The sequence below is a fragment of the Balaenoptera physalus genome (assembly GCF_965194825.1).
Source record: "Balaenoptera physalus genome assembly, chromosome: 18".
NCBI classification, from domain to species: Eukaryota; Metazoa; Chordata; class Mammalia; order Artiodactyla; family Balaenopteridae; genus Balaenoptera; species Balaenoptera physalus.
This window is the reverse complement of record NC_138899.1, coordinates 9,948,891-9,974,382: the sequence shown is the minus strand read 5'-3', so window position 1 is coordinate 9,974,382 and position 25,492 is coordinate 9,948,891. Positions and strand designations below refer to the sequence as shown.

General features: G+C 41.5%; 1 protein-coding gene and 1 long non-coding RNA gene across 9 annotated transcripts in view; one reads left to right on the top strand and one right to left on the bottom strand.

Annotated features, from left to right (window-relative positions):
• Nucleotides 1-3,568, top strand: part of LOC309647396 — a 245,271-nt gene extending 241,703 nt beyond the window's left edge. For both annotated transcript variants that reach the window (XR_014256009.1, XR_014256010.1), the window contains one exon: nt 1,126-3,568. This is a non-coding gene — a long non-coding RNA (uncharacterized lncRNA). The remainder of the gene's footprint in view (nt 1-1,125) is intronic.
• NALCN (sodium leak channel, non-selective) overlaps nt 1-25,492 on the bottom strand; it is a 282,121-nt gene that overhangs the window by 34,966 nt on the left and 221,663 nt on the right. For 6 of the 7 annotated variants that reach the window (XR_014255981.1, XM_082434589.1, XM_082434592.1 and 3 more), the window contains 10 exons: nt 19,835-19,936; nt 19,352-19,421; nt 15,802-15,893; nt 15,592-15,714; nt 13,540-13,596; nt 13,181-13,301; nt 12,954-13,085; nt 11,836-12,003; nt 9,585-9,689; nt 6,307-6,413 (listed from right to left, as the gene is read on the bottom strand). Coding sequence is in view for 6 of the 7 variants with exons in the window: in XM_082434589.1 (XP_082290715.1) it covers nt 6,307-6,413; nt 9,585-9,689; nt 11,836-12,003; nt 12,954-13,085; nt 13,181-13,301; nt 13,540-13,596; nt 15,592-15,714; nt 15,802-15,893; nt 19,352-19,421; nt 19,835-19,936 (1,077 nt within the window). In the remaining variant the exon portion in view is untranslated. The remainder of the gene's footprint in view (nt 1-6,306; nt 6,414-9,584; nt 9,690-11,835; nt 12,004-12,953; nt 13,086-13,180; nt 13,302-13,539; nt 13,597-15,591; nt 15,715-15,801; nt 15,894-19,351; nt 19,422-19,834; nt 19,937-25,492) is intronic. The other variant, XM_082434590.1, reaches the window with a different exon arrangement.

Here is a 25,492-nt window from a genome sequence, read left to right as displayed (position 1 = left end):
AGACTGACTTGTTTTTAAAGGTTTAAAGCTGATTGGTAGAAATGTTTTCTATATAGTAAAAAAGCCCCACTCAGGAATTAATATTTAGGGATTCTGATTTATATTTTTTAAGTATGAAAGACAAGCATATTCTCTTGGATTTTTCCAACCTTTCCTTTTGGGAGTTTCAATTAAATTTAATATATTTTACAGCAGACAGAATCTGTAAGGATGCTACAGATGCCACAATTTTCTTGAGTAAGGATTTTTTTTTAAACCAAGTGAGTCAGCTCTCAGATCTGATGTTGAACTTTCTTACCCATCCATTTTCTTTATGTAAAAGTGCTTTTTTTAGCTGAATTTGCAGCAACCCAAACTATTCTCATGTTCCACATCCCTTAGAAGTTAGAATATGTTAAAATACACTTTAGCCCAGGCTAAAGCAAGAAAAGTAAAATGGAGAATCACAGACTTAAATTGCTGGAAGAATATACCACATTAAAAGTCTCAGTTTTAATCATATTGGATATGTTTATGCTTTGTTCATGATACTAAAATTGGAAAGTTTGAAACTTTACCAATAACTACAGAGGACTTCAACAGATCCCAAACACAATCCATTATTGTCATTTTTCCTGTTGGCCTCCCTTGATCTGGAAGGCTATTTAAATATTATCTTTTCTGGTTAATTTTTAAAAGATTACAATCTTGTCTATCCAATTCAGAAAAATGAAGAATCAGTTCTGACCTCACAATCGGAGTTTTCTACCTCCCAGTGACAAGTGCTCCACGGACCCCAGGTCATGATAAGGAGAGCTGCTTCTCCTCTGGGAAGATGGGGGTGCCATGGAGGAGAGGAATCTAGCCTCTGCCCTGGGATGTGGAAATGCAGGGGATGACATGGTCCAAGATGGTACCCTGTATCTTACACAGCTCTGCCATCTAAAGAAATCAGAAACTAGTACTTTCTGGAAGGCAGACTGCTTTTTGCCTCGCGCTTTGGTAATAGCAATTTGAGTTTCCACAGCCTGCAACAATCTTACCTCTGCCTCGCCCCTCACTCTCACCTGCCCGTGGCTCCTCCCCCTTTCACCTGCCTAATTCCTATGCACCCTTCAAGAGTTAACTGGGTGTCTTCTCCTCTAGGTCCTTCTCCCTGGTCCAGTCATCGTTTGGATTAGGAGCCTCTCTCCTGCGTGTGCCACTGAACCCTTTGCCTCTCCGTACCCTAGAATCAGAGGCTGATATATCACGGAGCGAAAGAAACTTAAAGGTAAGCCTCAGGGCCCCTCCCTGACCCAGGTCCCTTCCAAGACTCAGGAAGGGGCCCAGGAGTGAGTTCACATAGTCATATGTTTCTGTTAAACTTAAAAAAGCAAAGTAGTTTTATATTCTTTTTCTTAGAGAGTGTACCCAAATTGTTTGAGCCTTAGACTCGACAAAAAAAATCTGATCTCTTTCTGCCTAGAATGTATCACAGTGTAATTTGAAATTACCTAGAGGTAAGCTTCTGGTGAACTTCAAGTGAGTCTAGGGGCTTATTTATGTAGCATTAAAACTTCAGCATATTGTATTAAATTATTTTAAATTTTATTTTCTGTTCTTCATTGGACTTCTAGCTCTTAGGGGTCAGAGGCCATAGCTTGTTCGCAGTGACAGCATAATTCCTGGCGAACAGTAAACACTTAGTAAATATATTTATTGTAAAACTGAATGCTTTGTTGATTTCTCTCCCATGCATTTCCTTTTCCTAAATCCCAGACCTCTGCTTAAGACAAAACACACAATATTTATAATATATGATATATTTAATCCTTTTTACCAAGGTAATTTTTATCTCATCAAGTCTGAGTGATTCGGAAGAAAATGAATGTATTCATCTGAAGAGAGAATGCAGAAGCCAGATTGTCTCCTGAATTAGCTAGTGCATATTTATGTCCTAATTATAATTATCAGAGCATCCCTCTAGGCTAATTCCCAGATATAAGTTATTTTCTTAATCATAAATTAGCCAATATAAAATTACAAAATTTTCAGCTGCTAACTCTTGACAAGATTATTAGAGAAACAAAATGTGAAAATTATCATGGTTACAGTTGACATTTATTTGATGAAAGATTTATATTTCACTAAAACTAACCCAAGTCACAATATTCTGAACCATTGGGAAAAGCTATTGTGATAGCGTTCAAGTGATGTCCCTCTGTTTGCTTATGCTTTTAAAATGTCATTGAACTTGAAGTCCTTAATAATAGCTTACATAAAACATTACATTTCAATTAGCTGATTTTAAAATCTTAGAGAGCTGGTTTTATGGAACACGTGGAACGCCATAGGGTACAACCGGAAACAGCTTACTCTCCTCCTAATGCTACCTTCCAGTGCATTCTACTCCCTTCCTGACACCTTGGGGAGAGCCCAGAGCTTTTCGGTATATAGTCAGCCTCATTCTAAAGTGCCCACTCCATTCAAACCTGTACCAGGATCCCACCCTCAGCAGCTCGAGCCTGACCCGTGGTCTGAGGAGGGAAAAAGAGTGTCAGCCACTCTGGTCCACTCCTCCTCTTGGTGACTGCCTGGGTCTTACAAGAAGGGGTGGGATGCAGCTGGGGTTCGAGACATCACATCTTGCGTGTCTGACTCTGCTGGACTGTGGCCATTGGTGCTCTCCTCACAGCAGCCGTTGTTCTTTCACGGAGCTCATTTTGGTGTTCCCAAGAAACACTCCATGTTTGAACAGTGTTTCTAGCTTCTGTGAACTTGGCACTTGAGCATCTGTCCCACATACAGACGCCGGACGCACTTTGTTCTGGACACCCGGTAAGATGCCTGAGTCACCCTTCCTGGCCTCGTGCCTCCCTCGTCCTCCTCCCCACCTCGACATGAGCCCTTTTCAGGGTGTGCTTTTCAAATACAAACCAACCAACCCAGAGTTCACCACCCCCTCCACCAATCACCTCCTCTATCAGGCTTTCACACTCTGGGCCACCATCCACCTGCCCTAATCACCCCAGTGCCAGGTACCAGACCACAATGGATGGCCTCTATGCTCTAGAGCCGCCCATTAAAATTATTCAAACTAGCCATCCCTAAGCCTGCTTGCCCTGCCTCACCCGTTCCTTCCCAGGGAAACCACAATAAAGGCTCTTGGCCCCAGCTCTCCCCACCTCTCTGCCTGCTGATTCACCCTGCTGCTTCCCCAGGTGGTCCCCCGTGGAGTGGCATGCCCCCTCCTCTTGGGAACGATGAGTAACAAACTGTCTTTTCAGTGGTAATCCTCTCGATCTGCTGGCTTTACTGCACCTCACATTTCCTATGGCTACACTCCCCAGCATGAGGATGCCCCAGTGTTACTTCCTGCCGTGAGTGTAGCCTCTAGGTGATTCTCAGCTCCTCCTCCCGGAAACGTTCCCACAGCTTCTTCCCATAGGGGCACCCTGTCCCCAGCACACAGCCCTTGGCAGCAGGGTTCCAACAAGAAGGCTCAGGTCAGGTGGCCCTTGGCAGGGGTGCCGTGGCCCTCCAGGAACAGCAGGTCACCCCGTCTTCCCAGACGGTGAGGAGCAGCTTGCCCACAAGAGCCTCTCTTCTTGCCGTTGCCAGACTCTGGTATCACCTGGTCCTTCCAGAGCTCCTCAGGTGAATGGGGGAAGCGCCGTCCACCTGTCCCCCCAGTGAGGGGGCGTGGTGCCATAGTGCTCTCTGCTCTTGGCTTCTTTCACTACCATGATGTTATCTTTGAATGCAGTGTTTTCTTTTACAGGAGCTGGGTGACGGATGATGTTTGAGTAAGTGCTGATGGGATTGGTTTAGTTGGCCTCTTTAGAATGTCAAGGTACTTTAATCTCCCCTTGACCTCAACTTTGAGACTTTAGACAAAATTCCAAAAAATTTTGGAAAAAAAAATTGATGTCCTGATATAAGTAAGTTATTTACAGTATAATAATGTTTTAATCTCACAACAAAATAAACATTTTATGCTTCTTTAATTTTTTATTGTAACGTAAATTAGACTGCTTTTCTAGTTGACACTGGGATAAAGATATTCCCATGTGTTATATACTTCTCTACCCATGCTCAAGCCTCACATCCAAAATTAATCTTTTTTCCATAGTTCTTTGGTATTAAAAGGAAACCAATATAAATTGTATTGAATTGTTTATGAAAGTGAATTTCATATTAGAGAAATGCCAAAGCAGGTAACAACGAGTCCTAAGGGTACAACTGGGTGAAATGTTATTCCTTTTAAAGAGTTTTGACATTTAGTAGAGAACATCAATTGTGACAAAAGCAGAGCAGTTTCTGTGGTTCACTCATTATTCTAAGAGGTAAAAAATGAAATAAAAAGAAAACAGATAACGATTTAAAAGGACAGATGAAGTTGATGGAACACTCTGTGCATCAGTGAAGCAGACTGAGAGATTCCATTCATAGTCATTAGGGAAATGGTTGAGAAAGAAGGTACCAGGTACTTCTGGCTTTGATGTAAATGCTTTGAAAACTTATTTAAAAAAAATTTTTTTAAAGAGGCAGTTAGATAAAATCAATTGTGTTACTACTGATTATTCCCTTCCAGGGTTTCAATAACAAAATCCTTCAATGTAAATGGGTTTTAAAATTGAAATAGTTTTATGATTTAGGCTTCTCTACAACTGTTATGAGGACATCAGATCATCCTTAAAGATATAAAGTCAGTATGAGTTTAGTTTTAATTTGATTAAAATTGTTAAAATTTTTAAAAATTGGTTTAAAAGTTGAATTAAAATTTGATTAAAAATTGATAGAAAATATTTTGTCTTATAAGCCTCACCAATTTTTATTCAAAAAAATTTTAATTTATTTTTATTGAAGTATAATTGATTTACAACATTGTGTTAGTTTCAGGTATACAGCAAAGTGCTTCAGCTATATATATATATATATATATATATAGATATATATATACACACACATATATATATGTATATGCGTATATACACACACACATATACATGCTTCAGCTGTATATACATATATATATACACACATATACATACATATGTATATGTATAAAAATTCTTATATATATATCTATATATATAAATTCATATATATATATATATATATAAATTATATATATATATATAAATTCTTTTTCAGATTCTTTTCCATTATGGTTTATTACAGGATATTGAATGTAGTTCCCTGTGCTATACAGTAGGATTTTATTTTTTATCTATTTTATATGTAGTAGTTTGTATCTGCTAATCCCATACTCCTAATTTATCCCCCCCCATCCCCTTTCCCCTTTGGTAACCATAAGTTTGTTTTCTATATCTGTGAGCCTTTTTCTGTTTTTTAAATAAGTTCATTTGTATCAATTTTTTTTTAGATTCCACATATAAGCAATATATGATATTTGTCTTTGTCTGACTTACTTCACTTAGTATGATAATCTCTAGGTCCATTCATGTTGCTGCAAATGGCATTATTTCACTCTTTTTTTATAAGCCTCACTAATTTTTAAAGCCATGTGAGTCCAGATACATACTTTAAAGTATTAGAAAAATACTGCAGTGATATTTTATTAGTTTCATGAAGCAACCCTGGGACTCAGTGTACCACTTCCTCTCTTATTTTATTTCTTTTATTTTTGCATCCTATTGTAATTCAGTGCTTTGCCTTGCATTACTTAAAATTATTTTAAGTAATTCTAGCAGAACTACTTTTAGTTTCATGCCATATTACACTGCTTTAAAACCTTATACTATATATACTTATATAGAACATGGATGGACCATGAAGGCCCATTATGCTAAGTGAATAAGTCAGACAGAGAAAGACGAATACTGTATAATCTCACTTGTGTGTGTAATCTAAAAAAACAAAACAAAACAAAAACAAAAGCAAAACTCGCCCGACTAAACTCATAGAAAAAGAGATCAGATTTGTGTTTACCAGAGGTGGGGGGAGGAGAGGAAGTGGAGGAAGGTGGTCAAAGGTACAAACTTCCAGTTATAAGACAAATAAATACTAGGGATGTAATGTACAACATAGGGACTATAGTTAACACTGCTGTGTGATACACAGAAAAGGTGTTAAGAGAATAGAGTTCTCATCACGAGGAGAATTTTTTTTCTTTTCTTTCAGCTGGATCTATATGAGGTGATAGATGTTAACTAAACCTATTATGATAATCATTTTACAATATATGTAAATTGAACCATCATGCTGTTTGCCTTAAACATATACAGTGATGTATGGCAATTATTTCTCAGTAAAACTGGGGAAAAACCCCTTATACTGACAAATATAGCATTCTTCAGGATATTTTTCTGATATGCTTACCAAACACGGGGCACCCAAAATCCAGGTTTTTTCTCTCCAGGCCTTAATTTTAAATTTAAGTTCTTGGACACACTTACATTGATTCTGAATATTCCATTACAATCTTCCTAAAACAGGAAAAAAAATAAAAATAAAAGGAAGAGGAAAAGAACCTGGTCAGAAAATGAAGTCAGAAAAGGTAAAAGAAACATTTTCTACATAGAACGACAGAGGTCTTTTATATAACAGCAGAGATGTGCATAGCTACTCAGCAAATAGTAACAAAGACTTCAGAGATAAACAGGTGAAAGTTGATGCTGAAAATGTTAGTAAGTGGGCAAAGGATATGAACTGACATTCCTCCAAGGGAGAGACACAAATAGCCAATGAGCACATGAAAAGATGCTCAGCATCATTAGTCATCAGGGAAATGCAAATCAAAACCACAGTGGGGTACCATTTCCCACTCACTAAGAAGGCTCTGATCAAGAAGTCAAATAGCAAGCTTTGACGAGCATGTGCAGAAATCTTAATCCTCATACTAGAATCCTCATACACTGCTGGTGGGAATGGAAAATGGTGCAGCCACTTTGGAAAATAGTGTGGCAGGTCCTTAAATAATTAAAGAATTACCACAGGACGCAGCAATTCTTCTCCTAGGTATCTACCCAAGAGAAATGAAACATATATTCACATGGAAATTTGTACATGAATGTTTATATCATTATTTTTATAAATAGCATTATTTACAGTAGCTCAAAGGTGGAAACAATTCAAATGTCCATCAATCAACAAATACACAAACAAAATGTGGTCTATCCATACTGTGGAATATTATTCAGCCATAAAAATAATGAAGTACTGACACATGCTACAACATGGATGAACCTTGAAGATATTATGCTAAGTGAAAAAGCCAGCCATCGAACACCACATATTATATGATTCCAAGTGGAGACATGGCACCAACAACTCAAGCTTCATGGCCTTTAAATGTGAGCTGTTTTAGAACTCTAATGGAAAACTGATGAACTCATAAAAGTGCTAACAAAAGATCAAGATGAAAAAAAAATTAATTACATGGGACTGAGTGAACTGATGAGGATGATTATAATTTTTGTAACTTTCTGTTTGAATAAAAAAAAATGTGAGCTGTGTGATCCAAATGTTGGGGTATCTAGTTTCTCCTTTTCCTTAGGTTTGTCTCTTCTTTTATAAAGGTAAACTGAAGTATCCCCTTCATCCACATGACACGCTTGGCTTTGGCCTCTTATGTTAGGACTAGAAAAGAATTCGTCCAAATACAAAGACACGGGCCACTTCTCACTATGCCAAATTTTTTTGCAATTACTCTGCTTGCTCCTGATGGTCTTTTGATGGCTAAGTTTTCTTATGAGCTTCCCACAGAGACCTCATTGTTCTGTGGAAAAGAATAAATGCCTCATGGTATCTGTATGTCTGTCCGTCCACCATGTGCCCTCCATCCCCTATACAAGTCATTACTCTTTAGCTTGGGCCGGGTATGAGCAGATAGTGTAAAATCACGAGGCTCTTAGGCCATTATTACTCCCCTGAGTCATCCACTATTCCTACGAGGCTTCATCTTGAAATGTTGTTATTATCTTTCTGGCCTCTATTCAGGGTGGACCTAAAATAACCCTTCTTTCCTTACATAAGCTTGTGGACTAATGCATCAGCTCATTATTACTGCCTTCATTTAGCTCATTTGGTACACCATGACCTTTATAGCATGTTCCTTGCATGTCTTGTCAGGTTTATCAAAATTCCTGGAACCTGTGGGAAGGGGAGTTAAAGGAAGCAGCGAGCATAGCGTAAGGTCTGCCCATCCTAAGTTTGTCTCTTCTGCTCTGCCTCTTCCTGAAAAATCTCATTATTAACATGACTGATAATGTATTTTTGACTGGACAAAGATGTTACCTGTATTTTCTAAAAATTCGAGAGCTACTAAGCTTTATAATTAGAAGCCTCAAAATGGAGGAATGTCATAGTAGTATAAAATTTATATTAGACAGCCATATTTGCTGGAAATATGGGAATAAGTGTTTTAGTTCAGCTCTGGTAGCCCTTTTGGAAACATGCATTTTAATGAGACTTAAGCATTATTTTACCTGGGTAGAAGAGGAAATACTCTTGCTAGTTTATACATCAGCAGAACTGGGTTCACTCCATTAACCTACTTGTAACATCAGGCAGGATTCTAAGAGAATGGGACTGTGGGCGATGCAGCAGAGATTGGCTAATTATTAACCAAACCCCGCCCCCTCTTCTACAAAATACACCACAAAACTACACATCACGGTCTCACTTCAGACTGGTGAGGCCACGCTCTTTCCAGTGGAATGTGGGGTGAAGATAGATGCCTTGCTTCTAGGCTCTGCCTGTAGTCCTCTGAGAGAGAGATGGTTTTCTGTTCCTAACTGCCAGCTAAACAGAGAAGACTTTGAAGACAGCAAAGGCTAGGGGCACAGGACAGAGGAAGCATGAGCCATTGGCTGGTCATTTGGAGGAGAGCTGCCTGAATTATTCAACACGCAATAAATACATTCATTTCATTACGTTCAGCTACTGACATAATGGGGCTGTTCCAGAAGCTAGCCTCCTCTTATAACACCGGCCAAAGAAAGAGAAAGAAAAGAGTAGAGGGACTTCCCTGGTGGTACAGTGGTTAGGACTTGGCACTTTCACTTCTGGGGCCTGGGTTCAATCCCTGGTTGGGGAACTAAGATCCCACAAGCCATGCAGTGCGGCCAAAAAAAAAAAAAAGTAGAATCGGAAGTATTCAAGCTTGGTTCAAGCTTGAGTCTTAGTTGTCTTCATGGGGAAGATTCTGGGCAGCTAAGAGCTACTGCAAGGCCCTGACTTCCTAACAGAGGAATGTGGAGTGGATAAGTCATAAGAAGGGCTGTGGAAGTCAAACTTTGCCTTTTGTATCTTGGGGGAGCTGTTTGCTGATATGAGTCTCAGGTCACAGCAGAGGCAGGATTAAGTTAGGGAAGACCTAAAGGGAAAGTTTTCACATGGAATTTTGGGTGACTATATGGAAGATGTCAACAGTGGCTTGACCTTGGAATAGGAGGGAAGAACAGGACTGTCTGAGATGTGTTTTAATCTTATAAACCTTTACCAGCCAGAAGAGACACACTGCCTGCTTTAAGCAAAGGGAGTCCATGGGAAGAGTATTCTTAGAGTTCTGTTCTCAAAGCAGCCTCAGCACATGGCTACCCAGGGATGGTAAACGTTCTTGATTTTCATCCCAAAAGACAGAAAGGATATCTTACCCTTCTAATAATGTTGGGATCATTGCACTTGGCCAGTTTTCCAGCAAAGAGCTGAACTCCAAAGCTTGCAAAAACAAGCATTAATGTCAGCAAAAGAATGGAGACCTGAAAGAAATGGGTGAGACGGCAAATCTCTTGGTAAAAAATTATAAACAGTAGGTTTGGTTTGAGCAGTGATTATGAACAGGACTTTTCAAATAACATCGTATGAAATTCACAGTCTTTGGATGCTACCTTTTAACTTCTCCCCCGCAGGTCATTCAATTAGCCTAGCTGGAATGTTAAAAGAAGGAAATTAACCACAGGTTTTGAATTTTTAGAATAAAAACATATGACTTCCATGTAAGAAAACGGGCCAAAGTGTTTTTGACATGACTTGGACTTTTCTGATTTTGAAATCAACACTTTGCTTTATTTTATTTAATGGAACAAAAGAAAAATGTTGAAATAATTCTCTTTCCCAAAGTTTCTCAAAACGGATGCATGTGTGTTTTAGCAGAGCCTACGTAAGGGGGATAGTGGCTTTGCTTTCTTGCGAGCTTGAGGGCTCAGGGCGTATGTGCCGCACGCAGAGGGTGTGAGATCAGACTTGAGAAGCAAATCTGGCAATTGGCTGGCGCTCCCTCTGCTGGATGACTACTTTGGTCTCAGCAGAGAAAAGTGGCCAAAATACTGAACAAACCATTGATCTCTACTGGTTGAATAATCTAAACATATCCCTTAAAGATACTCAAATTACACAGAAACATCCTCTGAAGCAAGGCTCAAATAAATCATCTTCTAAATTCTATCAGGGCTCAAAGATGCATACACATTCATTGTCAGGGGCTATTCTGTTTTCCCTCAGTTCCAGCTGTGGGAAAAGCCACAGTGTTATGGCTTTAGTGCAAAAACAATATGGAATTTTATAAATTTATTTATTTTTATTTATTTATTTTTGGCTGTGTTGGGTCTCTGCTGCTGTGCACAGGCTTTCTCTAGTTGCGGCGAGCGGGGGCTACTCTTCGTTGCGGTGCTTGGGCTTCTCATTGGGGTGGCTTCTCTTGTTGCCGAGCATGGGCTCTAGGCACGTGGGCTTCATTAGTGGTGGCACACGGGCTCAGTAGTTGTAGCTCACGGGCTCTAAAGTGCAGGCTCAGTAGTTGTGGCACACGGGCTTAGTTGCTCCGTGGCATATGGGATCTTCCCGGGCCAGGGTTCGAACCCGTGTCCCCTGTGTTGGCAGGTGGATTCTTAACCACTGTGCAACCAGGGAAGTCCCAAAAATATGGAATTTTAAACAGAGCTTTAGCAAAGTATTAGCAGGATACTAACACAACATTGTAAATCAACTATATTTCAATAAAATAAAAAATTTAAAAAGTATTCGCAGCTATATGCCTATAGTAACATAACAGCCTGTCTTTAAAACACCTTAGAATCAACTCCAACTATAGCTGTTTTTTCACTATAGGTGTGTTTCTAGAAAACAAGATATAAAACTAGCTTAGTAAGTTAATTCATGTTTTCCATGCACAAGCAGAACTCATTAATAATAAAAAGAATCCTGTGATCACTCCTTTGTTGTAAGGCAAAGATTCTTCTTTAACAGATTGTGAGCAAAGAGCCTCTTACTCACTGTTTTATCTGCAGCCCTGCTCTTAGAAGACCCTGAATCAATATTTGCCCGACTTAAAAGTATATTTTCTCCTCAATCATACTTCTAAATATTCATTACTGTATATTGAGGTAGGGTATACCTGTATGTTACAGTTTTGAAGAGTTGTTTTATGTTAACACTCCAAAGATCAAAGCCAAATTTTGTTCTATATGAATTTGGGAACATAGAAAATGAGATTACAAGCCTAAATGGGTTAACTCTTAATATCATTTGTGAATTTGATGGTGTTGAAACTTCTTCTTAATTTCCAGATGGGGTAACTAAAACCCAGAGTATAAATTAGGGTCAAGAGTTAGGAATGGAAGTGTCAGAAAATTCTATCTCTTTGGATTCTCCTTCCACTGTACTTTCCAGAAGTCTTCCCTTTAATTTACTAAAAATATTTGTTGAATTAAATATACCAATAAGCCAGAAGCATCCATGGGTGAAGTTTTTGAATCTGTGTTGTGTTTTGCTAGTACCTTTACAATCTTCTGGCAAAAAACAAAATGGTAGACTTAACCTTGACAAGCGAGACTCACTTTATCCCCTCATTTGCTACATTAAGAGCTAGACTCCGTGAACCAGGAGTAAAGGGTGACTGTAACATACCAGAAAAATTTCCTTGAAGCCGCTGAAAAGTTCTCGAACAACTTTCCTCATCTGAGGCACCAGCTTGAATATCCGCAGAGGTCGCAGGCAGCGGAGAACAAGTAAGAGCTGAGCTCCCGACTCCGCAGGCACGTTTTGAGGCATCCAACAAAGAAATATCAAGCTCACCTAGAGGGAAAAAATAATCTCTAGAATTTATGCAATTTATCCTCTACTATCTACATTTTCTGTGAGCCAGCTGGCCACAAGTTTCCTTTAGCAGAGACTCCACGTGTTATGCGGGACGAGCATTCACTGGGTGTACATGCAACTCATCTCTATGGACTTGACCCAGACCTGTGAGCAGCCCCAAAGGAAGTCATCAGGTGTTTGCAGGGGGTTTGAAATAGGGGTGCCCACACCGTGGGCGTGGGTACTCCAGTGCCTCCTGCCCCTTCTTTTAACATATATACCGGAGGCTCCGCAGAAGTCAGCAGGATTGAAATTCCTTTGATCAAGGATACTAAACCTCACGCTGGACTGAATACTCGCTATTTTGTTAATGATCTAAACATGCTACATGTTAATGGTAACAATTCTCCTTGTTGTGTTGGAAAAGACACTGATTTTATGCATTCTTGGACATATAGAAAGAAATTTCTTTGAGTCCCTTCCTATGGTTTCCCCATTTAGTTTAAATAGATAGTTGAATGGTTGCCTTCTCTGGCCTGGTATTTTGTGTGTTGGAATTGGCATACTCTCTCTAGTTTGCTTTTAGTGATAAGCGGCTCATTGATCACTTATATAATGTAGTTGTTTTTTTTTTTTTAGTATAGGTGCCCCAAGAATTGTGGTGTGCAAACTATATTTGCTATCTTAGACCTCATTAATGTATGTCTTATGCATACAGGAATGTGGTTGATGTATTTGAACCATATCCATGAATATTTTTAATGCTTTTTATTTAGATTTTACATGCATGCCCTTCATTTGCCTATACTAAACTACTGCTCTACTTAGGAACTCAGTTAATGGCACCTAAACCTCTGTGACTCACGTATCTCACTCTTGTACCAAGAAATGCAGGAGATTTTACAAAACCATTAAATTTTATATTCAGGAAATAACCGAAGACTTACAAGATATATAAATATGTCCATGACTCCACCAAAGTCCCTGATGACAGCAGTTGGAGTGAAAAATAAGCCATCTGCCATAATCTTCAGATTAAGCTCAATGCTCATGAATATCACAAACACATACTCGGCGATCTGAAACGGGCAGAAGGCAGGTTGGTCACAATGAATGCAAAAATTGCAGGTCAGCGTTTCTCTGCTTAGCTGTGAGTTGAGATTCGGCAGAGTACCTGCAAAGTAGGTGCGTGCATGACTCTCCGGAAGGGGGATTCGAACATCATAGAAATGCAGGAGCAAATGGTTACAATAATCATGACCCAGTCCAGGTACGTCACCAATCCCAGCAAATCACTGCCAAAGACCAGACAAAACTGAGAAATGCAAACACTCTAGGAAAAGGTGCTAGAAGTCAGAGATGATGCTTCTGTGATTCTATAAACGTGACTGACATTTTTAAAATGAATCGCCAATCGTCTGTTTCACAGCACAATATAACAAGAAAATAAAGGGAATTTTTATATTTTTATGCGGCATAAAATAGTACATGGAAACTTCAAATGTGCATGGAAACAGAGTTTGTAATGCTTACTAAAGTTGATGGTACTTTGTATTTTTCACAGCTCCCGTGACCGGATCTGTTTTAGATCTGTAAGAGAGAACAAACATATAAACTCTGTGACACAGCATGCATGTTGTAACTCAGCAGCATAGTACATATAAACATCTCATCTACCTAAAATTTCTCTCATACCCTCTACAAAATGTCTGTTATGATATATGTTAACTGTATGTGACTTTGGAAGGCAGAGAACATTAGATGAAAGAAAAATCAGAAGAGTTTGCAATTGATGCTTAGGAAAGCAAAGTTTACATTTTTCAAAATGCCTGGTTTTAGAATTCATGACACCATTCAACAATTTCTGACAAGGATATTACAAAATTAAACTTTGACTTCCATTTAAAAACATTCAAAGTCTTTGCCTTAGCAGTTTGAAGCTGTTCCTCATAATTATTTAATTAAATATCCATAAATTAAATAGAATTCTTCACTCTGTATTTAATTGTGATCGTGTGGAGTAATTTATATAGAATTTCTTGGGGTGGGGATTTATAACTTCTACTTTCAGGAAGCCCATGACCAGTCTTCAAGAATTAGCAATTAGATGTAAACATGGAGACAGCCAATGGGATAACTTCAGATGAAAAACCCAATTTGGGAACTGATCAAATCAACTCTACACTGCCAGCTTCTTCCTATTGATGCTCTGTGAAAACTCAGGGTTTTAAATCATTATCACTCAGGTGCTTTAAACTGCGAAGGTCTTTCTAGAACAGCAGGAAGAACAGTAGACTGGCAGTCAGAGAGGGCCCTAGCTGGCGTCCTTGAGCAAAGCCCTTACCCTCAGCTGACCTAAATGCCCTCCTCTGTTGGAGAAGGGGGGACACAAATGACGCCAAATGGCTCCTGAGGTCTCCTCCAGCCCTGAGGGGTTAGGAGAATGTATTAGTTTCCTAGGGCTGCTGTAACAAAGTACTGCAGGCTGAGGGGCTTAAATAACAGAAACTTATTTTCTCCCAGTTCTGGAGGTGGACGTCTGAGTTGAAGGTGGCAGTAGGGTTGGCGCCTCCTGAGGCTGTGAGGGAAGGATCTGCTCCAGGCCTCTCTCCTTGGTTTGTAGACGGCCGTCTTCACATTGCCCCTCATTATAGCAGTCTGCGTCCAAGTTTCCTCGTCTTACAAGGACACCAGTCATATAGGATTAGGGCCCACCTGAATGACCTCATTTTAATTATTACCTCTTTATAAAGTCCTTATCTGCAAGTAAGGTCACATTCTAAGGGGCTGGGATTAGGGCTTCAACATCTGAATTTCTCTGGACGAGGGGGGCACAATTCAGCCCATAACATACAGTAATGCTCATACTTACGCTACTAATGATAGTATCAGGGAAGGTACAACCACTGACTGGAACGTTTTCACACTTTCTCCGGACTCGTAATGTCTTCTGGATATTTACTCAGAGTTATGCACGACGAGAAGCCCACTCACGCCACCGGTTGCCTGCTAAACCTGGCTGGGCTTGTCCCAAACGCGGCACCCCCTGGGCTGATCACCCGCACAGCCTCTCACACATTTCTTCCACGTGGGGAGGGACACGGACACTGGCCAGTGGGTTTTCTTCTCATAAGAGTTGGTAACAGAAGCACTAGTCAACTTGATTTCTATTTTGCACTATTCTAGAATTAAGGTATTTTGACCACAAAGAAACAACAAGTCTAAAAGAAGATGTGGGCAGTGACCTCAGCTCTGTCATTCCGTCTCCCCTTGGTTAACTGTCTCCAAAATAAAATATGGAGTTAACAACTCTGCTCTAAACGTCTTGGGCGCCTGTGGAACTGAACAAATAAGAATGGCTGCGAAGTGCTTCATAAACGTGTGTTTTCTATAAATGTGAACTACTTGCAACCTTTGTTTCCCACCTGGTCGGCCGCTCAGCCAAGGGGAGCAGCATGGTCAAGTAGCCCACGGGTTGTTTGGTGACCCCATTAGGACCACACGATCCTTCTTCCTCGGATGACAACTCCCCCTGCTGTTTGCATGACTCAGGGCCAAACCCTTGGCTGCAGTGGGGTCACTTACACGTTGAATCGAGCTCGGACCACCACTCGGCAGAAGTTTCGGAACCTGTGCTCCCGGCCCACGATGAACAGGGGCTTATCGAAGTACGGGTGGTTCTCCCTCAGCTCCTCCTCCTGCACCTTCCTGGACCGGGAAAATCACGGCAGAGTTAGGCTAAGGGCACGCCTGCCTCCCCCAAACGAGAGCCTCAAAACACCGCCCCGCCCGTACCTTTTCATTTCTGCTTGCTCCTTTTTCTCCTGGATCATCTTTATTTCACTGTCTTCTCTTTGTGCATTTCTATATCTCACTGTATTGGAATGCTAGAAATAAAATGAAAGGGGACACATCAACGTGGGAGGTTTTTCTGACAGTCCTCCTCTGAAGATGACCATTAAAAAAAAAGGAAATAAATACTTTCTAAATATTTGAGTGGCCACAGTCATCTTAGCAAGGACATTTTTTTTTCCTCGAAAGGGTATTTTTTTTCCCAGTGAAAACATTTATTGAGAACCTATTATGTGCTATGCCCTGTTGTAGTGCTGTGGATATGGCAAAAGGGGAAAAAATGACAAAATCCCTGCTCTAGTGGGGCTAATGTTCTCATCAGGGGAGACAGATTAAAAATGAAATCAAAATAAATAAGAATGTTAGAAGAGGTTTAGTGCTCTGGTTAAAAACAGAGGGGAATAGAGCAGCGGTCCTCAAACTTTTTGGCACCAGGGACCGGTTTCGTGGAAGACCATTTTCCCACAGACCCGGGGGATGCTTCAGGCGGTAACGCAAGTGATGGGGAGAGATGGGGAGCGATGGGGAGAGACGGGGAGCGGCACATGAAGCTTCGCTCGCTTGCCCGCCGCTCACCTCCTGCTGGGCGACAGGCCGAGGACGGGTGTTGCGGACCCCCGGGATACAGGACAGAGAGCACGAGGTCATAGCAGGCCTCGTTAAGGAGCTGTTCTCTGAGCAAAGACTAGGAGGATGCAGGTCACTGGACATTTGGAGAAATGTGTGCTTCCGGGGAGGGGCGGGTCTGTGTGTTCACAGGTGAAACAGCCAGGACGCAGGGTGGGTGAGGACAGGACAGAGAACAGCAGGAGCTGAGGCCAGCAGGACGGCGGAGGGTGGATCATTGGGAGCCTGACTCTGGTTTCTACTCCACAGAACAGGAGTCCCCAACCCCCAGGCCACAGAACTGGTACCGGTCCGGGGCCTGGTAGGAACCAGGCTGCACAGCAGGTGAGAGGCGGGAAGGGAGCAAAACTTCATCTGCCACTCCCCATTGCTCCCCATGGCTCCCCAACGCTCCCCATGGCTCCCCACGGCTCCCCAACGCTCCCCATCGCTCCCCAATGCTCCCCACGGCTCCCCATGGCTCCCCAACGCTCCCCAATGCTCCCCACGGCTCCCCAACGCTCCCCATGGCTCCCCATGGCTCCCCACCACTCCCCATCGCTCCCCATCGCTCCCCATGGCTCCCCATCGCCCGCATCACCGCCTGAAGCATCCCCCCCCCCCCACCCCCAATCCGTGGAAAAATTGTCTTCCATGAAACCCGTCCCTGGTGCCAGAAAGGTTGGGGACCGCTACCATAGAAGATGGAGAACCATTTAACTGGATTGATTTTATAGAAAAGCATTCCTTGGATGTAATGATTTGTACCTTCTATCATTTGGAATAAGTGACAAAGATAAAGCTCCCTATTTTAAATGGCTTCTATTCTGGAGGAAAAGACACTAGGAGAGATCTCTTATGAAATTAGCAGAACCCTGTGACCTTTTGCTATGGAGAAGACGGGGCATGGATTTTTGTTATATGTCTATGTAGAAAACACAATAAAAAGTCTTTGAAGAAGAATTAAGCCTCTGGAATGGAGACTATTCAAATAGGGCCTTTCGTTGTGTATTTTTAAACACACATTTTCAAAGCCATGTTCTAATTTGATGCTTAAGTAGACCACACATTTCTGTTGAATCTCACTGAAGGAAAGCTCTTTGAACTAGTGTTGCCTCTCAGTTTTCATCTAGAAATTGTCTCCATGCAATATGCCTGACCCCCAAATCATAAGTACGCAGGCCACGTGTTGGATCTGATCACAATTCCACGTTGACAGTATGGTAGATCACGTCAGACAGAGCTCTGGCTTGACAGCCATGGTGCTAACAGATGTTGGTGCCAACGAGGACCACACATACTGTTAATGGTGATATCAGGGCTCCTCATCACCAACTTCCTCCATCCTGTTTCGCCTGAAACGCTTAATGAGGAGAGGGTACTCTGACTAAGCAGTTTCTGCAGATTGAAAGCAGATGGACTGTGCCGAAAACTCCAGAAACTCTTCAGAAATAAGAGGTAAAGTGGTGAAAAAGAGAAAAACAAAAAACCCTAAGCCTTGCTAACTTTCTCAAATGCCCTCCTTGGCTCTGAACATTCAAGACTCTGCTTTCTTAGCCAAGTTATCCAGACTCAACACCTGTATCTTAATCAGGGCTTCACTAATGATAAGTATTTAGTATGTCCTTTCCAACTCTCTCATGGTAATCTCGGTGTGATCTCACTGCTGGCGAGTCTAGCCCATAGGTTAGACTTTTGCCTCCCCTGGTTTCCCTGGGATTTCACATGGTTCGTTCCTTCACTTTTTTTGGGTCTCTGGGCTAATTCAGAGGTGTCACCCTCCTTTCTACTGTTCCCTGCCCCCAAATCTCCACCTTTGATTTCTTTTATTTTTATTTTTATTGGAGTATGGTTGATTTACAATGTTGTGTTAGTTTCAGACGTACAGCAAAGTGAATCAGTTATACATATACATATATCCATTCTTTTTTTTTTTTAAGATTCCTTTCCCATATAGGCCATTAGAGTATTGAGCAGAGTTCCCTGTGTTATACAGTAGGGCCTTGTTGGTTATCTATTTTATATATAGTAGTGTGTACATGTCAATCCCAATCTCCTAATTTATCCCTCCCCCACCTCATCCCCCAGTAACCATAAGTTTGTTTTCTACATCCGTGACTCTACTTACCACCTTTGATTTCTTTACACTATTTGATTTTTCTTTGTAGTACAGAGCAAACCTGCCACAGCAATGAAGAGATGATGGAAACTAAATAAAAATCACACCCAGAAAGGATTATATTGATATATTTGTTTGCTTGCTTATTGTTGGTCTCTTTTACTAGAATGTAAGCTCCTACAGGGCAGGGATTTTGTCTTGTTTCCCTGCTACTTCTCATCCCTTAGAACAGGACCTGGCACTTCATAAGTAGTTGATAAATATTTTATTGTGTCAGTTAATGAATAAATGAATGACCTAGAGTTGAAAAGCAAAGAAATTCTTGGGAAATCTTGTGCAGTCTTTGACAGAAAAATTCCTCTAGAAATAAAATTTTATTTCCTAGTATGTTAACTCTGAAATGATAGACACTGGACCTGTATTTGGAAATTAGTAAATATTTAAAGTTACGGATGTGATTCATTGCCATAAAATGCTTTAAATGTCTTTAATTTCAGTCAAATGCGTCTGGTATTTCACTTTCGTGTTACTATCTAAACGAAGATATGTGCTTTGTAGGGTGTCCAGATTTTTCTACAGTTTATGGTCACTTTTCCATACCTGGCCATTTAGTTTGCTTCCTGAGTTTCCTGATTCCTTCTGGTATGAAGTGTTAAGCAGACGTGACAATGTGACAGAAGAACCCAGGTGCTGGAATTGTCTAAGTAACCATTTAAATACGTTTTCACAATCACACTTCCAAAATCCAAAGCATTGCTTAGAACTTACATCTTGAGTCAGAGTTTCAAGAGATTTCCCCCTGCTGATCCTCTGGCTGTTTGATCCGTGTCTTAGTGACCTAAAACAATCACAACCAACTGATCAATACATCTCGAGACCAAATTTGGACTTTTAAGCAATGACCATCATAAGAATGAAATAAAATAACTCCTGATAGCATCACAAATGCTTAATATTTCTTTTTATAGCAAAAGTTTTAGTCTATCCACCTGCCTTTGATCTCATCTAACAAAATTCAGAATTTTTCCTTCTGATCTTAAAAGTGAGAATTTGGCTATCACCAAGGGAAGGGTTTTTGAAAGATGTTTTGATTCTCTGAATCTGATTGTGAGTTTTATTACTGTTGCCATCAGCAAACAGAACTCAGCTCTTCACCCGTGCCTGCCTCCTGACCAGGGCTGGGGTCAGTGACGCTTCCTGTAAAACTCCTTTCCTTCGTTTCTCTGCAGCCTTGTCTTCCGGTGTATTTACCTGCGCTCTTGGCGGATGTGGTGCTGCACACTGAGGATTGACCTTTCCTTTGCCGGCTGCCCCTCAAATGATCCGCTCAGCATGCGCTGTCGAGTGCAAGCTCTAGAAAAAAAAGGAGCCGCAGATAAATGCCTGATTTGTACACTTGGGATGAATAATGCATAACTGCTCATTATTCTTCTTATGCTTAAGGAAACACCAATGATAAGACAAAGTACAGCAAATGACACATCGCCAATAATGTAAATGAGCTTTAGGTTCTGTGTCAAGAACACCTTCAAAACAGAACGGTCATAGCCACAAAAAGGTGCTGGAAAATAAATAGAAAACAATCCCCTCCCCATGTGTCCCCATTCCATCCCCACCCCCCCCACCCCAAACAGAAGAGCCCCTACCAGGATTCTGTAAGCAGTAGGGCCAGCCTAACCACACGTACCCATGATGCTGGTTTTCAATTTAGACAGGGAGGTTTCTAATAAAAGCCCTTGGGGAAGGATTTGTCCACCTAGGCTCCCGGGCTGATGGAATATATGTTCCAAGGAGACTTTGCAGAACGCTAGGAAAGGGGAAAGTTAGAGGCAAAAAACTAATAGAAAAGACAAGTAATTAAAGCTGGAATGAACACCTAGAGAAATGTCAGCTGAAAGCCTGTGGCTTACAGGTAACCAGTTGCCACTTTCTTTGTAGTCACAAAGCTCTGAAGACTTTTTAAAACATGTTCGCTTTAAACCGTAACCAGGCTTGTGTTAATTTCAGATTTGCTAATGAGTGAAGACAATTGGGTGACGCAACACCTGTGGTGTGAATGATTTGGAGAGAAAACAACATTTCTTCTCCAGGAAGCTCTCTCCAACTGGAAATGACAGAAATTCCCTTGATGTAGTAGTCAAGTGGAAGGAAAAGAAATCCGTGGTTAAGAGACCTGTGTTCCAAGGCGACACTGTCACGAACCAGTTGAGGGATCTTTGGGCTCAGTTTCATTACCATAAAGCGAGGAAAAGGCCTTGATCTTGAAGAAAACTCACAGACTTAAAATGCAATGATTTTGTGATATGCAAATTTTATGACACCATATGTGTTCAAACTGGAACCCATGTACTTCTGTCACTGCATTCGTAACACTTTCGTATTTATGGTTCCTAAATTGCATTTCTAGATTGGCTTTGAGTTATATTATTACTGTCTGTCTCAGAGTTAAGATCTTCGAGAAAAAGATCTATGTCTGTTCAGCATACTTAAAACAGCATCTCTTATGATATCACGTGTATTTTCAAGTACTTAAAAACAGTTTTGATGCCAGTGAAGATAATTACGACGAATACCTATGAGAAATCATACACATGCAACAAATGTAAATGCATTACAGGAAATAATGCCCCCAAATCACTCTTCTTAGTTTAATGAGCAACATGGACCATTTTGAGATAAAATCCAAGTCAAAATTTTGTTGAACAACAAGGATTTATGGCAGTGATATATAGAGACTGTGCTATTTCTGGGACTGGAATGGGGTCAAAGAGGAAAATGGATTTGTAAGTTCAGCTGAGTTGACAAAGGTATAGGATGATCTCATATTATGTACAGTATGAATTATTTTTTGGACAAAGGTCTGAAAATCATGAAGGCATTCTGAAAAAAATCTATTTGGAGAACAGTGCTATTCTGGCATAGATATGCAGAGCCTTGCCACTTGTGTAAGCAGTCAAGACTTAACCTTCAATTTTATATATGGTAGTTTGTATCTGCTAATCCCAAACTCCTAATTTGTCCCTGTATAGCAGGTACAAAATACTATCCATAAAATAGATAAACAACAAGTCCTACTGTATAGCACAGGGAACTATATTCATTATCTTGTAACTATTGTATAACGGAAAAGAATCTGAAAAAGATTCAGATATATATGTATATATGTAATATGAATCACTGTGCTGTACACCAGAAACTAACACATTTTGAATCAACTGTACTTCAATATTTAAAAAAAGACTTGACTTTTAACCATTTAGTAACTTTTACTTTTTGTCACAAGACTTCCCTAAAGTAGATGAGACCTATAGGTCTTAAATACAAAACACATACAACTTGATTATAAAATACCCATTTGAGTTGGGCGTCCCTGCTATGCTTGAAGTATATAGAATGTAACTAGCTTTAAGCTGCCTGTGATTTAAAAAGAAAAAAAACTGCTGGTGTCTGCCCGAAAGCCCAGTCTGAGGATGCCTGGGCATCCTTGCTGGAGAAGAGTCGGGACCACACCTGAGACCCCCTCCTCTGACTGAACAAGACAAGCAGGTCTCCATGGAGACAAACCCTTATTGGAAGGCCCCCTACCCCCACCCTATGACACCTCCTCTTCCATCTCCTCCACCAATAGCGTGGCTGAAGTTGGGGTGAGAAAGCAACCCCTCTTGTCCTCTTTGCTTCAAGATCAGCTCTCTCTTTTCTGTTGGGTCTAGAGAATTCAGAAAATAATTCTCAAATGGGCTGGAGTTTCAGCCACACACGTGACATGAATGTTTGCAGTCCATATGTGAGTCTTCAGGTTCTCTGTGATTCACTCATCTGGGGCGGGGTTGATGGGGGCTGGCTTTTTAGCTCTATCCTACAATCAGAAAACCCGTGCTTAATCACACTAAGACAGCCACTTAAATGTAACATATAGAACCATTTGCCTTACTATCCTTTTCCTACCACTTCCTTCTACATTCTAAGCACTGTTTGCTGGAACAATTTCAAACTAGATACTGATGGGAAAAAAAGAAGAAAATGCTCGCTAACCCTGGGCCAGTTAGAACATGTAACAGGTGACTTCACAGCATCAGCCTCGGTGGTTTCCATTTCCTGCCAGAATCTTCTTGTTCTCTGAGCAGAGGCTGCCGACTCACCTCCTCCTTTCCTGGGGTAACAAGGTGCCCTGCGATCTGAGCAGGGTGAAATCAGGCAGGTGGGGCCCTCTCGCTGGGGTGTTAATGGTCCCCTTTGGAGCCTCAGGCTCAATGTGACTCTCTGACCCCCTGTGCCAGACCCACACCCCAGCACCTCACCCCCAGATCTGGTACCAAAACCAAGGCCAACAGGCTCTGTCTTCATTTAGCAGTCAGTCCCCTTGCGGAGTCTCTCCTCAGACCGAATGCTCTTACATCTCGTTCTCTCCTTTGAGGATGTCCAGTGTCTTTCAAACTAGGAAACTCTAAAGGTAATGCTAGGGTTTCTTTGCTGAAAACTGAGGGTCATATTCATAGCAAATTGGGCGAAGGCAATCGTTTTTTGAGGGGGGCACATGAAAGGCAGTTCATGAAAGGCTCTTAAAGGTTTACGCTTCCCCCCTTTTAAGTACAGTGGTAGAATCTTACTAAAATTAAAAGGCAAAATTTTCTTCTAGGCAAGGTATCCATTATAGTTAATAACTAGCTATTTGTCCGTAATAATCTCCCTCCCCCAACAAAAACAGCTAACGGTACAGAAAAAACTTTTCTACAGATACATAAATCCATCTGAAAGAAAACGTATGGGGAAAATCTAATTATATTACACAAGGAGACTAGTTGTCAAAAACGAGTTCCCTATGGATGAAGGAAGAAACTCAGATAAAAGGAGATGGATCTGGGGTATGAGAGGCCTGGCGGGGGCAAGGGTGTGGGAAAGCAGGTGCACAGTACTTCCACCCTGAGGACACCTGGGCTTTGAAGCACGTGTAGGAAGGATGCAACGTTAGGAGGTTTCTGCATAGATAAAACAGCTTCATACATAAGCCACTGTCACATTCTTTGATAAATGTAAAATATTTTGTTATTTAAGAAAATAATAAACTTGGGAGAAAAGTCACTTCAATCTGGCACAATCAGATGCTACTAAGAGGCTATATATTCTCTAATGCAATGTGCCAAGGTTCACATGCAAGTATGGTAAAAGCTTGCTTTATTATTTTTAAAAGGAAATACACTTTTATTATACATACAAGCATCAACTGTAACCCAAACTAGGAAGTACCAAATCACGTTTTGACGTGCGTCATATAATTACAAACTTTGATATAAATGGGTTCTGATAAGTAACATCAAGTGAGAAATAAATATTTCACCGATGTGAAAGCGCAGGAGGATTATGTCTGATGTTCCGTGTTCCTGCAGCATGTTATTGACCGAGCTTGTTTAATGCTTGTGGCATTTGGCCATCATTAGTTACCTCCCTTATTAGACTGTACATTTCTCAGGGACCATTTCATCACTCAAACCCATATTCCTAGAAGCGCAGTTCCCGGCACGCGAACGGGCTGACGGATGGACAGAACGGACACGTGAAGGGGGAGATGGGGGTGTACGGAGAGTGAAGTGAGGGGAGCATGGGGGCAGGATTTAGAACTTGCTAGTCTCAGGTTCAAAGTAGCAAAGCCGCAGAGGTTTGCAGGTCTCCACCCAGCAGCACAGAAGCGAACAGAAAGTTCTCCCTCTGTCTGGAGGCCAAATGGAGAAGAGGATTTGAGAAAACATATAGTTTAGAACCACGCACTTCTGGCCTCAGCTTTTCCCAGCTGTGGGACCTCAGGCAAGTGACATGCCTTCTCCGAGCCTCCGTGCCCCACGTGTAAGATGTGGTGACAATAATACCTTTGCTACTGACTTCATAGGGAGTGGGAGGAATCAAGCAGGATTATGAATGTGCAAGTGCTTTGGAAACATAAACGCTCGATTTAAATTTTAGTTGCTATTATTGACTTTCCTTGTCCTGTGTCACGGTTAATGTTACAACATTCCATAGAGGGTGGAGGACAGAACAGCAAGTTTGACACAGATCTGTGTTGGAAAGGAAGTCTTCTCTGTTCTGACAGATCAGCAGGGATGTACACTCTGGACCAGAGCCACAGCCTCTCAAGCGGTCTCCACAAACGTATTATTATCCCAAGCAAAGTGATTTCTGAAGTGACCATCCACGGTGTGATTGCGGCGGGTGCTTCTCAGATGGCCCCCGATGACCCCACCTCCTGGTTTCCATGCCCGTGTGCAGCCCCTTCGTGTGGGCGGGACTTGGAGACTTGCTTTAAACAAACATAAGGCAGAGGAGATGGAAGAGGTCACCAGACACTGTGCTTTCGTCTTCCGCAGTCTCTCGCTTGCTCTGGGGACGAAGGCTGCCTTGTTGGGAGCTGCGCTATGGAGAGACCCCCTTCCTAAAGGGGTGAGGGTGCCCTCCCCTGAACAGCCCTTGAGGAAGTGAAGCATTCATCCGACAGCCCAGGAGGCACACCAGCTCATCCATTACCATGCAAGCGAGCTGGGCAGGGCGTTCTGCCCATTCCCGTCAAAATGCCTGCAGCTTTGTGAAAGACTCAGAGCCAGAGACCCCACTACGCCAGGCCCAGCTTCCTGACTCGAACTGTGAGGTTATCCACGTGCTGTGTAAATCACTGAGTTGTGGAGTATTTGCAACACAGAAATAGGTGACGAATACAGCTATCATCACTGCCTTAAAATCTTCAGCATCCTACGGCTCTTCAGAGAAAGACGAAGACCAAAAGCTCAGCTTGACTTGCAAAGTCCTGTAGGGTCCGCTTCCAACCTGCCCTTCCAGCCTTCCACTTCGCTGTCACTGGTCCTGCAGCTCCTTGCCCACGCCATGCTCCAAACAGCTCCACGACACTCTGCTTGGTCACTGATT